General features: G+C 38.7%; 2 protein-coding genes across 3 annotated transcripts; both read right to left on the bottom strand.

Moving 5' to 3' along the window:
• Window positions 1-5750: 5750 nt before the first annotated feature.
• Window positions 5751-9207, bottom strand: LOC112288197 (3-hydroxy-3-methylglutaryl-coenzyme A reductase 1). Its single transcript, XM_024532153.3, has 4 exons — window positions 7824-9207; window positions 7256-7437; window positions 6739-7085; window positions 5751-6585 (listed from the first exon to the last, which is right to left on the bottom strand). The coding sequence occupies exons 1-4, from the start codon at window positions 8762-8764 to the stop codon at window positions 6304-6306; spliced, it is 1752 nt and encodes a 583-aa protein (XP_024387921.1). The 5' UTR covers window positions 8765-9207; the 3' UTR covers window positions 5751-6303.
• Window positions 9208-13461: 4254 nt separating this feature from the next.
• On the bottom strand, window positions 13462-18223 carry LOC112288136 (pyridoxal kinase). Of its 2 annotated transcripts, none has more exons than XM_024531997.3 (13): window positions 18119-18223; window positions 17112-17271; window positions 16841-16934; window positions 16393-16497; window positions 16172-16255; window positions 15926-15999; window positions 15655-15719; window positions 15414-15477; window positions 15143-15208; window positions 14815-14871; window positions 14300-14344; window positions 14057-14110; window positions 13462-13875 (listed from the first exon to the last, which is right to left on the bottom strand). In XM_024531997.3, the coding sequence occupies exons 1-13, from the start codon at window positions 18205-18207 to the stop codon at window positions 13732-13734; spliced, it is 1101 nt and encodes a 366-aa protein (XP_024387765.1). In that variant the 5' UTR covers window positions 18208-18223; the 3' UTR covers window positions 13462-13731. The 2 variants fall into 2 exon arrangements, with proteins under 2 accessions (XP_024387765.1, XP_024387768.1); XM_024532000.3 differs by lacking the exon at window positions 18119-18223 and adding an exon at window positions 17484-17623 and having other exon boundaries at window positions 15414-15502; window positions 15655-15715.
• Window positions 18224-18791: the final 568 nt, after the last annotated feature.

Raw genomic sequence — 18791 nt, 5'->3', positions numbered from 1 at the left:
TTAGAATATTATAATATTATATTTAGATTTAATGTTATTAAAAAAATTAATTAATTTTTTAATAAATTATTAAGATCTATAACATTAAAATAATCGTATTCTATTTTATTTAGATAATGATTTGAATAGTATTTTTTTTTGCATCTTTAATTTTTTAAATATATATATATATATGATTAAAAGAATAAAATAGAAAATATTTTATAAAAAACAAATCTAGAATTATTAAACTATACCTATTTTTAGCATATTTAAAATATAATAATAAAAAATAGCATTGTATTATTAATTTAATTTTAAAGTAATTTGATAGTAAGAATATTAGTATTTGGAGGCTGTCAAATTAAACTTTTAAGTTTGTAGGTCTAGATTAAAAAAAACTAATAGGCTTTCCTAAGTTTAAATTATACACTGTATTATAAATCTAAAAATAAATTTTCTTAATTATTTACTTAGCTTTGGTAAAATATTTGCTTGTATATTCAAACCCCATCTATATAATCTACTATTTAAAAATCTTTGCTTGAAAATATTTATTGCCACTTTAGAATCTTAGAATTCATTCTATGCCATCTTTTGACAATATATTGTTTTCAAATTTTTTTCAAAGTTTTATTTGGTTTTTTTATTGGGGCCTTTATTATTTCTTTTGAAAAGCAACATTCTATATCCTTTTGCTTTATTTTCAAATATATTTCATATTTTAAAGAATATTAATTGATATTTTTGTGTATATTATTTTAACAATAAATTCATTTGACTTGTCTTATTTCTTTTCTACTTGCAATGAACTTCACTTCTAAAATTAAATTTATTCTCGATTTTATGTCTTTTATTCTATTTTTTCTATTTTTTCTAATTATTCTATTTTTAAATTTTTTTATGTATAAAAAAATATTTTTTTCTACATAGAAAGCTTCTGATTGTTAGTAAGAATCTATGACAAATTTTAAGTGGTTTTTCAATCATCTTATTTTAAATGGATGGTGTCTTAAAAAATACAAATGAGTTGCTTTATTGGCTTTTTGGATCTTGTCTCTAAAGTTTTATGTAAAGTTTTTATTTATAAATTTTTTATTTTTATTTTTTTCTTTCATTTGTAAGTACTTTCTTTATTGTTGCTAATACCTACTATTTATATGCAGTCAATTCTTCCAACTTGGTTTCTTGTCAATGTCTAATAAAAACTACCATGTTGATTATTGTAACCCTCTTTATATACTAGTCATTCAATCAAAGAGTATAAAGTTTTTGCAACAATGAACTTTAAACAATCATTCTCTTCTCCAACTCCCAAGACTTTTTTGATATAAATTACCATCTTTGTCATTGATTTGTAAAACTTGTCAAGAAATCTTTTAAATGCAATTTAAGTGAAGATTTTAACAACTATTATACCTTCTACTATTTCTAGCTTTTGTAAAAAAATTATATTGTAATTAGAATCCTATGAATAAATAACTAGTATATAAAGATAGTTACAATAATCAACATAGTAGGTTTTAATTAACTAAGATAAATACAAATTTATAATTGGGATTCTATAATTAAAATATACACTAATTTTTTACAATATTATATGAAAAACTAATTCGAAATTACTTTTTTTAGAATATATATTTATATATATTGATATATATATATATTTTTCTTATATGAGTGATCTTTCTACTATCCATGAAAGTTGATTCAATCATTCAACAAATTGCCTCTATACAAGCTTCTCTCCAATAACACATGTCATTTCAACATGTTTACAAAATAATCCATTTTTACCTTAACTACATCATTATCCACTTCAAATTATTTAAGATTAGGCAGATGAGATTTGTAAAATTTCTTAACAACTCAAAATAACTGTCACCATGTCTTGCCCTTCCTAAAGTATATGAATACACACGAAGCTCCTCCTCTCGCTGGGTCTTAATGTCCTCCAAGCATTCTCTAACCCTTTCCCACATAGGTCGCCATTCACGAAACCCTAATCTAACCCTAATTAAAACTCTAAACTTGCCTGAAATCCCTTTGACTCCTCCATCCAGCTCCGGCAAAAATTACGCATTTTCATATTGATTGTGTGGTGAATTACAACCATGGGTCACTTTGCATCTGTGTCGGCCGAATCAGTTCACTTTATTATTATGCTGTTCAATTTTCGATAATGGACTTCATGAGTCTTGGAGGGGGATTGTTGTGGCACTGTCCTGATTAAAGTAGAAATAAAAAATAAAAAATAAAATCTCTTGCAATCCTCACCAGCAGTCTAAGCACCCTCTCATATATGATGTTCATTTCGAGGCAACTCGAGGAAATCTCGATGAAGTGCATCATCCCCATGTGTTGTTAGGACCCCTCTATGGAAGGCCGCAATTCAGCTCTTCGTATGCAAACGCACTTACGCAAGAGTCGTGGGTCTTTTTTCTCAGATGCCATCGCAACTCGAGCTTTCCCAGAGCCTTGTTTCGAGATTACTACAATTTTTTGTCTAATAATTTTGTTGGAATAAAGATTGCATAAATGTGCAGAGCCAACGAGCACCCACCTGATACGTTGAGGCAGACTTCAACTTCACACGATGAGCTTTGTATTTTCCGTGTCTCTGTTGGTCCGTGGATCTTTGTTTTTTTTAGCTCCTGATCGTTAGCAATCTCTCAAAGCGTTCGTTACATTGTTGTTCCAGTTCAAGGAAATGGGCTTACCTGGGGCCTGCAAGGTGCGTCACTTGGCCTCTCAAGGTTGGAGCGATGGATAAAAGACGAAATATCTGCACTGAGACAGATCAGTAAGGCTTTAAAAACAGGTGTCAACTTTCGCCTTTCATGCATGCAGCAGTGACGGAACCATGCGATAAGCTCCAGGCAGCTTTACATTGATCGTGTAGACAAGTGTGGAGCAATCTGTGATCGAATCAAAGCTGGAGTGCAATCTGTCTTCCTGTTTTGAATTATCCCGTCGGATGAAGCTTTCACTTGATCACTCCAGCAACTGTGCCTCAAAAATCGTGCCAGAAATTTTTAGCATTTATGTTTCATTAGTATCACTCGGACAGCGCCAACAAGTTTCATAATGTATTAAGAGTTTGCTTTTTATATTGCGACCATGGATTAGATCTCGTCCGTGTGGCCCCCCTTTCACTCTGCTAAAGTTGCATGCTTATGATATTACGATGTCCCATTATAGATGGGTGAATTGCCAACTAAGGAAGTAGCAACTAGAATTAGTGATAGCAGTAATGAAGGCAACAACTCTCATGGAATCAGGCTTCGAATCTTCGGTCGATCTACGTGTTCAGAATCACAAAGAACGAAGTTTCCCGACACTTAGAAAAACTGGATTGGTTTCTAACATTTTAGCAGGACTTAGAGAAGTCTGAAGCCGGAGCTCGACATGATTGAGAGAGAAACCCATCACTTGATTTTTGTTTGATTGTTTGTTTGTAAGTGATTTTGATATCAAGTTTGGTTCGCTCCTGTTTTTCTTACCCTTTTCTTTGAAGGCAAGGGCCTGGTCCTGATCCTAATCTCCATGAACTCAAATGAAAAGTCCATATGTAGTGTAGTAGGTTGCAAGATAATTCAAGTCTACAGCATTATAAACCGAAAGCCCGCCAAGGATGCTTTTTTCAGTCATCTTAAGAATTGGAGTTTTTTCAAATATGGAATTGCATACATGGAAAAGCTCTCCATACTCATGTCGCCAACATTAGCGGAGTTCCTGGGGTTTCGTGCTCTCACTTGAGCACTGATTCCAACATCTGAAATTCCATGTGTCACTTCGAAAGGCTAGTTGGTTTCTACTTGAGAACAGGAATTTGGTGACATGTTCAACTCTTCCTGTTGTTGAGACAAGTGTATACAGGAAGTACTTCCATTACTACTATTATTATTATTGTTAGAACAGTGACAAGCTCACTGCACGCCGAAGCTTCATAACATTGTACAAGGTAGAGCAGCGCCAGCTGAATTCGTCAAAGAAAATAATCCACACGTACCTTGAAAAGAATTTCCAAGACAAGGAGGGAATTCGTGAGTCCTGTCCTCAAGATACACGAAGTCTCACAGTTGGAATGAAAACTTTCGGAACCTGTTACTATTATCAAAGATTGGTATTAATTTTGTCTTGACTGTGAGATTAGTGAAAATAAAACCGATGACTGCATTTGCCAACACGAGATGAAAAACCAGGATAATTGAAGTATACGCAACACTGACGAGCTAAAGAGCTGTTGTGCATTTTGTATTTCCGATCTGTGCTGAGTGACAGCAAATTGTGGTTATGATAGTTGTACAGTGGGGTACAGAAATAATTCGAATTTTTTTCTAGAGCACCACTTTTGCTGAAAAAATCTTGTTGTTCAATTGAATGCTATGATCATGTTGGAAGGAATCTTTCCCCGATACTTAGCCATCTATTTTTGGAGTGCAAGAGGTGTCTAATTACATGTAATTAGCCATGTGTCTTCAAAATCAGATTGCAAATGTGATGATTAATGTGGAAGTGGTTAGGTGAGCTAAAAAATCATAGTTACAATTAGGCATGCATGCAGCCAGCAAAATGGAGTGATAGCATAGAATGCTTGGATGGGGTGACTTATATAATCCATCTGAAGATGTGAAGCACATTGCACTGCCACAGATTGAAATTGTGAAGCACATACAGATTTTAGAAGTGTTCTTTTTTGGTTTTGGACATCGTTAGCTTCAGTGACTCCTCTCTGTTAAACTAGAAGTTGGTTTGTGTTGTTTGAAGGCTTATAGCAAGCACCATGAAGTACATAACATTGTCCCCTATGCAGAAGAATCAGATTGTGGGGATGAGGAAGGCTGGGATGAAGTGTAAGGACATTGCAGAAGTCTTCAGTGCTCCCTATTCCACCATTTCAACTATCTTGAGTCATTGGAAGGTCCATGGAAGTGTGGAGTCGTTGAAATCACAATGTGGCAGACCCAGGAAGTTGTCTGAGCGGGATTTTCGAGTGTTATGTCGTGCTGTCAGTTCAAATAGAAGGCATACTCTGGTAGAGCTTCAACTCTACCTTCGTGAGCTTGGTTTTAGAAATTGTATAGCACCTAAAAAGCCCTATTTGAATGTCAAACATAAAGCAGATAGGCTTGCATTTGCACGTGCTTATGAGAGTTGGACGTTTGAAGATTGGTGTAATATTATTTGGACGGATGAGTCGTCATTCAAAACTGGCAAAAATCCACGGCAAATTAGAGTGTGGCGGAAGGCGTACGAAAAATATAATTGGGATTGTATAGCACCAAGTTTTAAGTCTGGGTGTAGTTCAGTGATGGTTTGGGGTGCCTTTATTGGCTTTGATAAGTCTCCATTGGTCACCATTCCTTCAAATAAGAGATCATCAAGTGATTTTGTCACTATTGTTTATGAAGGAGTATTAATTGGCTTTTATTTCTTACATGATGACCTTGAGCAATTGATATTGATGGAGGATGGTGCTCCAGTCCACCGTAACTCATTGCCAGTGCAATGGAGACGTGCTCATGGTATAGAAAAGTTGTTTTGGCCTGCCAATTCACCGGACTTGAATCCAATAGAGAACGTTTGGATGGTTGTAAAAGATTTGCTCAAACATCATAGTAGACCTAATAGTAAGCTAGAAATGATAGAAAAAATTCAATCCGTATGGGATACCATATCTATAGAGTGGCTTCGTACATTGATTTCCACTATGCCTTATAGGATGCAAGCGGTGATTGCAGCTGGAGGTGGTAGTACGAGATGGTAGATAGTATGTAACAAAAAACTCTCTTGATGTATATTTTCACAATTTTATAATGAAAAATTGTTACACCATGAAACTAGATTCTACTATCTTCGCAATGCACTTTACTGCTCAAAAATGAGTTCATTTTTGAAACTGCTGGAGCTTTTTGAAGTTCAGTGATTTCTAACACTGATTCACTTTGGAAAAAAATTCGAATTATTTCTGTACCCCACTGTACACTACGAAGTAGAGCTGAGAGCTAAGTTTGTCAAACGCTGTATAATAATGGGCATAGATTTTCAGTAACTTGTGAAACGAAAAGTGCCAAAAATTTGAGGATGCAGTTATGCAGTTATAAATCAGAAAAAGATCCCTAATTTGGGAACAATCAAGCATGATAGTAGGTTCCAGAAGCGGAGGTTCGTCAAAATAATAGTGTACAACGCCAGCTGTTCAGCCTGGGAAGCTAACAATGGGGCCTCAAAAACTTGGATATTGAAGTCTACATCTCCAATTGTTGCTTTCAATCTGTTACCATAGCACTTCCACCTATGTCGTATTCTTTCAGACTCTTTTCAGGTTGAAGAAGACTTTTTTGGCAGCGGGGGCAGAGCGGCATTTGCGGCAGCAGCGATGTTCTGATTGGAACGGTTGTATTTCATGTGGCTCTTTACAAGTTGCCCTGCAGCCAAAGCAGCCATGAGAGAGATCTCACCAGCCAGCACTGTACCTGCCACTACTCTAGCAAGTGTCTGCGCATTTGCTCCTGGATACTCTGCATTCGCTCCCTTCACTCCAAGCACGTTTAAACACGCTGTTTGTGAGGCCAAGATCGTGCCACCACCAACAGTTCCCACCTGCAAAGAGCATCAACATGGAACGTAAGAAGCTTGTCATGAACAAACAAACAAACAATTGAACAATGAGGGTCTAGGACCTGAGAAGTGTTCACAACATGCAGTTCTCAAAAACTGCACAGGAAAAGGACGGCTTTACAGAAAGTCGCACACCTCAATGGAAGGCATAGTGACAGAAACATGCAAGTCTTGACCATCATTCACTGCCTCCATCATGGTGATGCACTGTGAACTCTCAACATTTTGAGCAGGATCTTGCCCTGTCGCAATGAAGACAGCAGACACTATGTTGGATGCATGTGCGTTGAAGCCTCCTACCGCTCCAGCCAAAGCAGAACCAGCTAGATTCTTAATCATATTCAGTTCCACCAAGGCAGGAACTGAAGTTTTCAAGACTTTGGCAATAACTTCTCCTTTCAGGATTGCTTCACAAACGACTGATTTTCCGCGGCCATCAACCCAATTTACAGCTGTCGGCTTCTTGTCTGCACAAAAATTACCTGCAAATGAAAATATTGTGTTAGTACACCAATTCATTAAGAGATACTACAACCACCAAGTCTCAGAACAGCATCATGTACGACCTTGTACCATTGGATGGAGCATATCAATATACATAGAAACCTCTAATTTTGAGACATGACATACACAAGCAGGATGTGTTACATACCAGACACGCTTATGGTCTCCATATCAGGGTACACATCCTGAAGATAATCCAAAACATTCTGAACGCCCTTGGATATCATGTTCATTCCCATTGCATCGCCAGTTGTTGCCGTGAAACGAATATACACATTTCGTCCAGCCAACTGACATTTGAGTTTTTTCAGCCTAGCGAAACGACTAGTCCTGGTAATCAAACCGAACGTTTCGTCAGTCATGTTCAAATTTCAATATCCGGTCACCATGTCAGTATGCTATGCTGATTAAATGATGGAGGAAAAGGAAAAATCCGATGTAGTGGTCTTCTCATGACAACCTCAAGCAATCAAGGAAAGAAATGAGACGAAATTATCCAAGATGCACAGATTCTAATACAATATTTTGATTTGCGCGCTCCAGGTAAGAACACTGGATTGGCAAGTCTGGTTGGTGCAAAGCTAGCAGAACACACACGGGAATGTTCAAAATCCCAAGAACCTGACAGGTCCTAGACAAAGAAGATATATCTACTCTCCATGACTTCCATTCGGTTAGAAAGATTGAATCTGCATTTACTAAACACAGAGCCAGACCTGTTGAACATATGAGAGATGGTATCGAAGTTGTTGGGATCTTCCAGGAAGAACTTTAGATCGGCACATCGTTTCACACTTGGAAACCTGACCACAGGTGCCCTTGTCATCCCATCCTCCAGCAATTTGCTCGTAGCACCACCAGACTGGTAGATAGCTTTGCAACCGCGATTAGTGCTGGCCACTAGACATCCTTCGGTAGTGGCCATCGGAACTGTGAACTCAACGCCATTCAGCAGAAGGGGGCCAGCAACTCCCAACGGAATTTGCACGTAGCCTACAACCATCTCGCAGCATTGTCCTATAATGGAGCTGTAATCAAGTCCGGTCAATGGCAGGCCTTCGAGAGACCTCCCCGTGTTTAGTTCTACTGCCCTACGTCGAATGGCAGCGGCTCTCAGAGTGTCCCCTAGCTGCGTCTCCAATGAGTAAGAAGGAACATCGCCATTGCTAACCGCGCGGGCAATTTCTTCATCCTCATTGTCACTTAAACCCATGCCCATTAGCTGCACAGGAGGCTTCGGAGCTTCAGGCTGCATCTGACAGCTTGGTCTAAGATGTCTAAGGTGCTCTCTCTCATCATCTGAATCCCAAGATCCATCATTGCTCTTACTAATAAAGTTCTGTACATAGTCTATTCCGAAAAATCCTAAGAGATAAATAAACGACGCAAGCTGGATTAGAAGCACAACGATCTCTCCCAAATTCAGCATGTGTAGGGGCGTCGAGTTACGGATCTTGTCCCGCCACGACCGCATCAGAAAATACGACGCTATAAAAAACAGCACGATGGATATCTTGTTCGTCAATCCCACGGGCAATGGGAGTGCGTCAGACGCGAGCGCCTTCCGCAGCTTGGCAACCGGCTTCCGCATCTCCGCATACTCATGCTTCTCACCATGAACTGCCTCACTGTGGACCCCTTGCGGAGTCTTCATCATGACCGCCTCCACAATCCGTCGTCACTCAACTACCGCTTCTCAAAACAACAATTCCCTTTCCCTCCCCCCTACCTTCTCTTCCCTCCTCACACCAATGCCAACAAACACCTCAACACCCGCACACTCACGACATAAAACATCTCCGTCCCTGTCTAGACATGATCTCCTTCCATCCAACAAGACCAGATCGAGTACAAATTAATTAATTCATGACAAAACAAAAAAAGTGCAAATCAATTATACAAACAAAAATACCAGAAACCAGAAACAACCGCCGTGCAAGTGAGAGCAGAAACGAACCACCTCTCAACTACCTCTCTCTCTCTCTCGCTTTCTCTCTTCCCACACTGAAGCTGTGTAATGCAATTTCTTTCTTCCTTCCTGCCTTCCTCCCCCTGCCCTCCACAACTACCTGCACCCTAGGCCCCGTCTTTAATACTACTGACTTTCCATCCCTCCCTCCCCTGTAGCCGCGAGAGTGCGAGACGCGGGCGATGGTTCCAAGCAACTCGTCCGAAGGCTGTGGACCTGCCACTTCAAGGATCCCCACTCGAATCGACAGCAGCGAGAGACAGGGGCGGGGAGTTGCACACGACGACGACGACCATTCCGGACGAACGAACTAGTCAACGAACGATAAAGGAAATATTGAAACGAAAAATTAAAGGAACGAACAGTCGCGTGTATTAACGACTTCGGATGAATAATTGTAATTGTAATAATAATAGAGGGTGGGGCCAGACGGAAGTGGACGGCGTTAGCCCCGGCTCCGGCTGGTCCGTCGTCGTTGTCGAACCCGCACTGGCAGTCTCTTCGAGAGCATCGAGAGCTCCCCGTCTGGCAAGCGTAGCTTTCTCATTCTCTCGCTTTCTCCCATTGCCGCTGCCTTCGGATGCCAATGACGACGGCAAATCCTCGGCCTCCACCGAAACTCCCTCCCCCACTCACTAACTCACTCACTAACCCACTAACTCACTCACTAACTCACCCACTCACTAACTCACCCACTCACTCACTAACCCACTCACTCACTCACCCACTCACTCATTCACTAACTCGCCCACTCACTCACAAACTCACACTCTGACCCACCCTGCATTTCACGATCTGCGTCGAGTTCCCACTGGGTTCTGGTGGACGTCGGGAGCTTGGGGAACTCGTGCTGACGTGACAAAACCACGTGTTCATATTCCGGGTCCCAGTTTCAAATAAAGACGCCCCTCGTGGCGTGCAGGTGGCGGTGGTTGTGTCTGACGTGGACGGGATCAATGCTGACTTGGAATGGGGATGTTGGTGGGGGGGGTGAGGGGGTCTTCCATTGGCTCATGTGTACCCAATTAAAGGACTTTGTCCTTTCATTCAAATGGAAATTTGTACCGCTGGTTTAATAATATTAGTAAATTGTCATTCTATCATGTACTGCAATTAAGCATCATGGTTTTCAATCTAGGGTGGATTAAAAAAAGAACAAAACAATAGTCTTCCGCTAAAAAGAATATTTGTATTGATTGGAGGTGATAAATCATTAGCCTTAGTTCTAGAAAAAAAAGTTGTTGGATAAGATTTAATCTACATATAGAAGAGGCTTTTGTATTGTCTTTAGATGTGCACATTGTTTGTTGTAAATAAGTAGATTAATAATTTTAATTATGTATGGATATATATATATATATATATATATATGAATGTTAAATTGACCCCCCTATGACTTTGTGGTTTGAAATTGTGTGAATGTTTCTCTTGGCTAGCTCTAATTTCTTTGCAAAAGAGAGTTTCCTAGTCTAAGCAATATGTCTATTAATTCAAGCAAATAACTTTGGATGTCTTCCTTACAGTGGGGCACCACTACCTAATATATATTGTTTAAGGCAGCCTTGGGTGTTTGAGCCTTCAAGTCTTTGTATCAACTAGTGGTGGGACACCAATACATAGTGTGTGTTGAAGGCAGCATTGAATATTTCAGCCTTCAAACCTTTGTAGTGCTATTGTGGTGGATCAAACTAAGATCTAGGTGGGTCAATTTAATATTATCCTATATATATTGGCATGTAATCTTACATTTTTGGGTTTTTGTAATACGTAACAAACATGTTATTTGTGTGTTCTTACACTCCTAGAAAAAAATTAAAAATAATCGAAATAATATATATATATATATATATATATATATATATGTATATATGTATATATTTTAAAATTTATAAAATATATCATAGATTGGGCCACAACTACTTAAACCAAAACTTACTTTAAGAGGTTAACTTATATAAGTTTTAATTATAGTTGCATAATTCTTTTAGATATATAAGCATCAATATATTATTTTCAAAAAAATGGATTTGTATTATTAATTAAAATTTGATGAAATAATATAAATTTAGTAGAAACTATATTTCATTCACATGAGTGTGATTTTACGATCTAGGAAAAGAGCCTTACAAGGAAAAATTCAAAGATATTCTATTTTAACAGCAATAGTAATTTCATTCCATATAACCATACAACACTTAATGATGGGCATGATGAAGCATTCAAGGCGGATTTGCATAATGTTTCCCAGAATACATGATAAAAAGTTCCTTTGTCATTTATTTAGGTTTTCATTCACTTGTTAATAACAGTGTGTTTGTGTTGATCATTGTATCATTATATAATTCTGTCTAATTCACACAAGTTTTTAAATGGAAAGTATTTTAGTTTTAATTTTACTTATCATCATCCTTATATTGATCCTAAAATGAACTATTGTAATTAATCACAATGTTCATATTGAGCTTTTCCTTGTTAAAAATTTGAATGAGAACGTTTCTTTTTAATTTATATTCTCTTCTGATTGGAATCTTCGTCTCCTCCCTGTAATCAACAGATAAACTTTTCAAATGAATAAATTTTCAAGAATGATTTCGTTTTTAGAATTAAAGTCAATTTTTGATAAATTTTAAAAATGGACAGTTCTAGAACTTGTTTAAATTGGAAGCCATGTCCGTAAGAAAATGTCACCACCAATATGGTGGTGAAACTGTTGCCTTTTGATTGTTGTTGGTCGAATTGTTTAAACTATTTGGTAATGAAAACAGTTTAACTGACATCATAATGATATGTCATTTATTTTATGAGGAAGGTGGAACCCAATAGTGCATGATTATAGCAAACTGCTATTCAAAGCGAATAAGCTTCTACATTTGAAAAAATTAAAATAAAATAAGTTATCAAAAAGGGAGTAATGAAAAGAAGTCATTGAAGAGTTACAGTTCAAGTTGAATGAGCAATCAAATCGTGTATATGTATATATAAATAGATATAAATACTTTTACATACGTACTCACTGTTATTTGGGTTAGTCCAGTTTTTTATGAGATGCATGCAATGGTTATATTCCCAACCAATGCACTGGATCATGGTTCCAACTCGTTCTTGAGGATCCAAGTTTTGAGGCTTTCCTCGGAGGCCCCAATGCTTTCCACAACAGCAAGTCTCTTCATATCTCTGCTAGTCTCTTAAAACTAGTGCAGAAGCAACCATTTCTACAACTGCAACCATGGATTATCACAGACCCACCAACTAGAGATTATTCTGAGGTTATTCTGAGATTATTCTGAGACCCTTCGTAAATCTAGCCGTTTTTTTTACCTCTCTGACCATGGATTTCTGTGTGCTCACAACAACACCTTGGAAATAATAACAATAATATTAGTAATAGTACCCATCTCAATCTCTTCATACTCAGTCCCAGAACAAAAAAAAAAAAAAAAAAAAAAAAAAAAGGGAAAAAAAACACATGGATCCTGAATCCACAATACGATGCAAAACGAGTGGAGATATGTGCCCATGCATGGAAGCTGAAGTGCTCGATGACTGGTTGCCCTTGCAAGATGGCATGCCACTCGTGGGTGGGTAGGTTCTCCTTCCACAATGACTCATTACCGATGCAAACAAAGGAGGTGGCTATCACATACCCGGATAACAATAACAAGGAAAAGACTGCACTTACTTCACGACTGCGAGGTAAGGAGCCTGACACGGGTGCCACCAATTGCTCTTTAACAGCACCTGGTTTTTGGAGAAGTGGGTCAAGTTTCCTGCGAGGTCCCTCCAATTGCGAAAACACTTACTGCATCTGTTATGGCCTGACAACGTGTTAGCTTTTGTTCCCAACAGATTACGCAGACGCAGAGCGCTGTTGTATTCCAACGAAGTACTTCGCGTACAAGCCAGTGTCAGTGGCTTCACACACGAATATTTCGCATCACTCCACTGTTGGATTGTATGGGAAGATGAGGACCTTGAAGACCCCTCATTTTCAACTAAAGTTCACATCACTATGCAGACATGGTAACATGCCATTGCCCCTGTTCCACTGCATGTGTGAGTGGTGGCTTGATAGTATTGGACATCAGACCTCAATTCCTGACCTTTCCGGTCAACTCGAGGCACATCGTGTTTGGAGCCCTTGTCAGCAACAGTGGCTTGTACAACAAGTCCACATCTTACCAAGCAGGGCAAATCATTGATTTCAAGTCTTTTAAAATCATCTTGGTTGAAACTGAAGATTCAGACGGACTCACTCAGCCTTAGAGAGTTGCACCAAACTCGGTATTTTTCCACCTTAAAAGTGACCTTATCCAAAAGCCCATCGGTGGCAACATCAACAACTTTATATCACTCGGAGATCAAACTTCAGCTTCTAGATCAAAATAGAATCCCAACAAAATATAAGGGTTTTAGATGTTTAGTCCGGATAACTTACAACAATGATAATCTACTTGATTCCTGTTTCCTGAAGCCACACTAGGCAAGGCCTGGCAACTTGCAACCTAACCTAGACGGTGTATCGCTAATTAGCACCATAAAATGGTTCGTTAACCAGATAGTAGTTGGATGTAGAACCGATATAAACTACCCCAAATAATGCGTAGCAATGTGACATGAATCATAAACAACGTAAATAACGAGCGAACCTGTTGCAGTCACAATTTTACTGCGGGGAATCTCGCTGCTGGTGACCGTATATCGTCGACACTTTGAACGAGGCGAAGCTCAAGTTGTTCGGGTTTTGGTTCTGGTGATGCCCCTGTCTTACTGCGGTTTGCAATTGTGTTGTTCAGCACAGCCTGCAAGCACATGAGTTGTCTGAATTTCACTCCGAGAGAGCGAATACAAACAATAAGAATAATGGCCTTTCATAGCACCAGGATAAATTGCTGCTATTCTAAAGAAGCACGATTGAAAACTCCATATAGAAAGACTGATTTGATCACAAGAACATGGTAGTAAGCACTGAAGAAATCCTACCTGAAGGCTAGAAACAGCAAGCTCTGCTGCTTTATCAAGGTCGTCAGGAAATTTCTGCAAATTTTTTGTTCTTATTAGAGCCAACTTCTAATCATAAACCCTTGAGAATACTAGGATCAGTCTAATAATACACCTCAACAAACCCATAAATAAGAAATGCTCTGGAAAGTAGTTCAAGCGAGGACAATGAAGTCCTCTAAAAAACATTTTCACCAGTTCGCGACAAAAATGACCAGTACTCACATGACTCCACCCCAGTAGAAGTGCAGTCATTAAATCCCCAGTGCCCTGCATTTTTTAAAGTCTCGTCAAGCGGGAATATTAGGAAGTGATTCTTGACCCAAACAACATATGTGTAACTATGAAGGTATGCGAACCAGTCTACATATATACGCATTGGTAGGGACAACAGATATTGTCCAAAATAACCATTTGCCATAAGTGAGGCAGTAGGAATGGAGTGATAGCAGTGAATGCAGAAAAAATTAACAGTGAATTTATTTTATTCTATTCTATTTTTAAATAAAGTCCGAAGACTTATGCGGCTTTAGATGGCACATCCCTCCCAATGACATTGGATAATAATAGTACGTTGGGAGGTTTCATTGTGACCGAAACACAAAAATGACAATGGCAAAGATGGAACAAGTGTTAATTTAAATCTTATAATGGCTGTTGTCCAGAAAATGCAATGTATGCTGATGTATCACATACAACGAAATTAAAAAGACGCAAATCACAGAGGATAGTGGACATACAGTGAAATATGAATGTAGCTTTGGCACAGCTATTTTGAATTGTTCAGGTGACTTCCCCTATGCCACACTCCAACAACACTAGACTGTGAAAAAAATGAGTCTTTTAAAACGGATGGTCATGTGACAAAAGAAAAATAGCAATCCTTCAACATAATAAACATGACAAACTCTAGAAGTTTTAGGTGAGCAGAACACGCCCCACACATTCTTAAGTTTCCTGGTCGTCAACAGCAGTTGCTAGAGTATACACAAATCAATAGCGTCTAATACTATTCAACGAACCCTCATCCTACACCAAATGCATAACACAGAAAACAACGGTACTCACTCTGCTTTGAACATGGCTGCCTACAATGGTCAGCATGTTATCTATTGATAAGCTTGTGATTACCACCTGCAGGCAAAATATCCAAGCATTTAAAGAAAAAAAAATGGCTAGCTCCCGATGCGTGTCGAGGTCATTCACACGTAAGACAAAAGTCACATTTTAAAACGTTCAAACTAAATAAATAAAATGAATATTAAAATTAAAAAGTTTCTATACTTTCGATACAACGAAGTCAATAATCCTTGTACAAATTGCAGAAGAAAGGCAACACCTTTGAAGGACCTGCAGCATGGAGATCAATGCAAGCTGCTAATGCCTCTGCCTCTGTTTCAATACTGCCAATTTTGCCTTCAGCATCTCCTTGGCACATATGTAAGGGAGGACAGGGAAAACGAATGTGGGCGCTAATAACCAGTTTGCGGACAATTAAAAAAACCATGATCGCTTACAAGAAACGCCAGGAAGTACAGAATTAAATTCTTCGTACGAAAGGCAGGGATAGTTGACATTACCGACGACCAGTGAGTTGTTCCGCTTCAAAATGATTTGGTGTAAGCATTGTTGCCACTGAAACTACCTACAACAAATTAAGCGTTTGGAATAAAATCCCCAAACGGAGAAGCTTTCTAAGCCATCTATCATATTCAGTCATCTACTGCCACTGTCTCAACATCATCACATATAACACAGTTCGGTATAACGCAATAAATACAGCCCAAAAGCATGAGACAGGAACTAGAGTAACACAGCATTCTCAAAGAGTACTTAATGAAGAGAAAGCACCTTTTCTCGATATACGGGGACCAATTCGGGGTTAACATAAAACTCGCCATCGTCGCCCATGACAGGATCACATACTGAAAAACAAAGAGCAACTCGCAAAATTCAAATATCTCATCCAAACTCATAACACATCAATCGTCCCTCTGCAGTTCTAAGAAAGAATATACGACGAAAGCTAGGAATCTGATTTAAGTCTAGATTAAATAAAGAATTGCTAATGCAATACAACAAGGAACAGAAAAATACCATAAATAAGATTTGGGTTGACTGTTCGGAGCTTCTCCACCACACGCAATATAGTTTCCAGAAAAGAGACCGATCCTATGTACCCTGCTTAAAAGAAAAGAGAGCAATCAAATAGTGCATTCAAATTACAGGGTACAGATGTGAGATAAATAAAAACACCGTCGATAATATAACCAGCTGCAATTCATCAAATGAGATTAACTTGACACGTGTATTAAGACCTGTAAGAAGGTGAGTATAATGCAGCAGATCATTCGCTTGAAGGCCTTCAATGAGAGCCCACAATTGCTCACCATCGAGCACGTCCCCCTTCACCGTTGCATAACCTGCATCTCTTTTCTCCCCCACCCACTGTTCTTCCATCAGTCGCAACGCCACCATGATGTTTCTATAGAATGTATTCTTATCTTGTAAAAGGCATGAAGGCATTTACATCTCACATATGATAACTACTGATATTATAATAATTCACAGCGTTAGTTGGCAACACGATACAATTTAGGTGCTCGCCGCTTGCTGAATTTTTTAATATGAAATGTAACCCTGTCATTAAGAAAGGAATAGGACGGAAGTTCAGGGAACAGATATTGGTTGGCCACTCCATCCTTAGGCGTCTGGAAATAGTGAATATCATGCAGGAGATTGAGAAAAACAAATCAAGAAACATGCCTGTGTGGTTGGAAAATTGAACAGAGTTGACAGGATCCACGTCAAATCCTAGAAGTTGCAACGGTAATACTGCAGCCTTATTTCCAACATAGCCCTGCGCCCATCAAAACACAGGTTCACGGGATTGCTACATTTGGCTTTACAGGGTCTTGTAATGGAGTAATTACCAAAAGACAGATCTAAGGCTTATATGCAAGAAATCAAAATCAGTGAACTCTTAGAGGACAATTTGGCACGAGAAGGAGTGCCAGGCAGTTAAAATGTAGCTTACATGTACGGTGTGAGATTGAATGCTCAGCACACGGCCAGCTGAGGATAAGCCCAAGTCGGGCTCCATCGGAGGTGCCATACTGCCCCTTGTTCGCGCTCTCGCCGATTCCCGGCAGCTCAATATCCTTCCAGCACCCCACAATCCACCTACCACCCCAAGCCTACACTTGAAACCAAAACAACAGAGCTTTCAATTTACATTCCGCAACTCAAAACGTTGCAAAGGATCTAACGAGAAGCTAACACAAACTGCAACAATAAATTATGTGTGATTCATAAATTAGACGAAAGTCGTGATTCATCCCATTACAAGATGTTATGGAAATTAGGTCTCAACACTGTATAATGAAGTTGTCAACAAATGCAACTTTACCTCAGCCACCATGCTGAGTCTTACAACCTAAAATCAACTCAAGTTCGTAACACTCAATCCGTGCTGACTGGCTGATCACATTTCTGGCCGCAGGCAGAGAGCAGCGAAAAGAAAAAGAAAAAACAACACTGCAACAGAAGTCAACAATTGCAAAAAAAATCACAGAAAATTTCACCTACAACTCTATTGTGGGCGAGTAATGTAAAAAATGCGACAAAGCTATCACAGCAAGGGTCGGCATTCAAAAGGACTAAGCAAAAACATCTCTAAAATTGCGAAATCTGCCCAAAACACATCGTTCTTCCACCCATCTTCATTACGAAACTCGCCACGCGACAAGTATATAAACACAACAGAGATCAGAACCCACAAATGTCGTCACATCCGACTCTGGTGCTGTGGGTAATGAACCCATTACAGCAGCAGATTCGTAAGCGCGGCGCATGGTTTCTCCCATTCTTTGACACAATTTCCCAGAACACGAAATCCGTGCACAATTTTCTCGCTCCAGCACAAACAACATGTGCAATTCCATGAACCCACAGCCCACTAAAATCCATCCCGACAACGAAATCCACACAACCCCACAAAATGCCAAGACGTTCAACACGGAGCTCGGAACGATGCTCGCTGACCTGGACGACGCAGTCGCAATCTTCATGAGGATTGTTGAGCGAAATCGCTCGGCAACGACGGAGCTCGGCAGGCAAAACACACAAAACATGCTCACAAGAAAAGGAGCTCTTACATGTTTTGTGAAATTAGCGACCAAAAAGTATATTTGTTACTTTTTCAGTTTTTTTTTTTTTTTTTTTTTTTTTTTTAAATTAATGTGGATGTGCTTTGAATGTACACGTAGATGAGGGTGTGTATAGTGGGATGTGCCTTTTTCTATTCTAAGTTGGTTTTGGGTTCTTTTGTTACTAGGTGTGAATGTGGTATAATGTATGGTTGTGATATAGGAATAAGTTTTTTTTATTTTTTATTTATTTATTACGGTGTGTAATTAGATCTTGAACTTATGTTGGCTTGATTGGTTTATTGATTAATGATAGATTGAGAGTTGATTCTTTGAGTGAAGATTTGAATGGATGAGGAAGATGAAAAATGGAGAGTATGGTAAAATAGAGTGAAAATCTTTTTATTGGGGAGTTGAGTTGGAATGTGAAGTTGGATTTTTAAAAGGATTGAATATGAGTAAAAGGACATTCAATAATATTATAGAGGAAATAAGTTGGATTTGAGGAGTATTGAGGTGTGTTGAAGAACCTTGGAAAAAGTTGACGGTGGCTTTGCATATAATAGAGT

This window comes from Physcomitrium patens, chromosome 11 (genome assembly GCF_059467195.1).
Source record: "Physcomitrium patens ecotype Gransden chromosome 11, ASM5946719v1, whole genome shotgun sequence".
In the NCBI taxonomy this organism is placed as follows: Eukaryota; Viridiplantae; Streptophyta; class Bryopsida; order Funariales; family Funariaceae; genus Physcomitrium; species Physcomitrium patens.
This window is presented reverse-complemented; position numbering and strand designations above follow the sequence as displayed.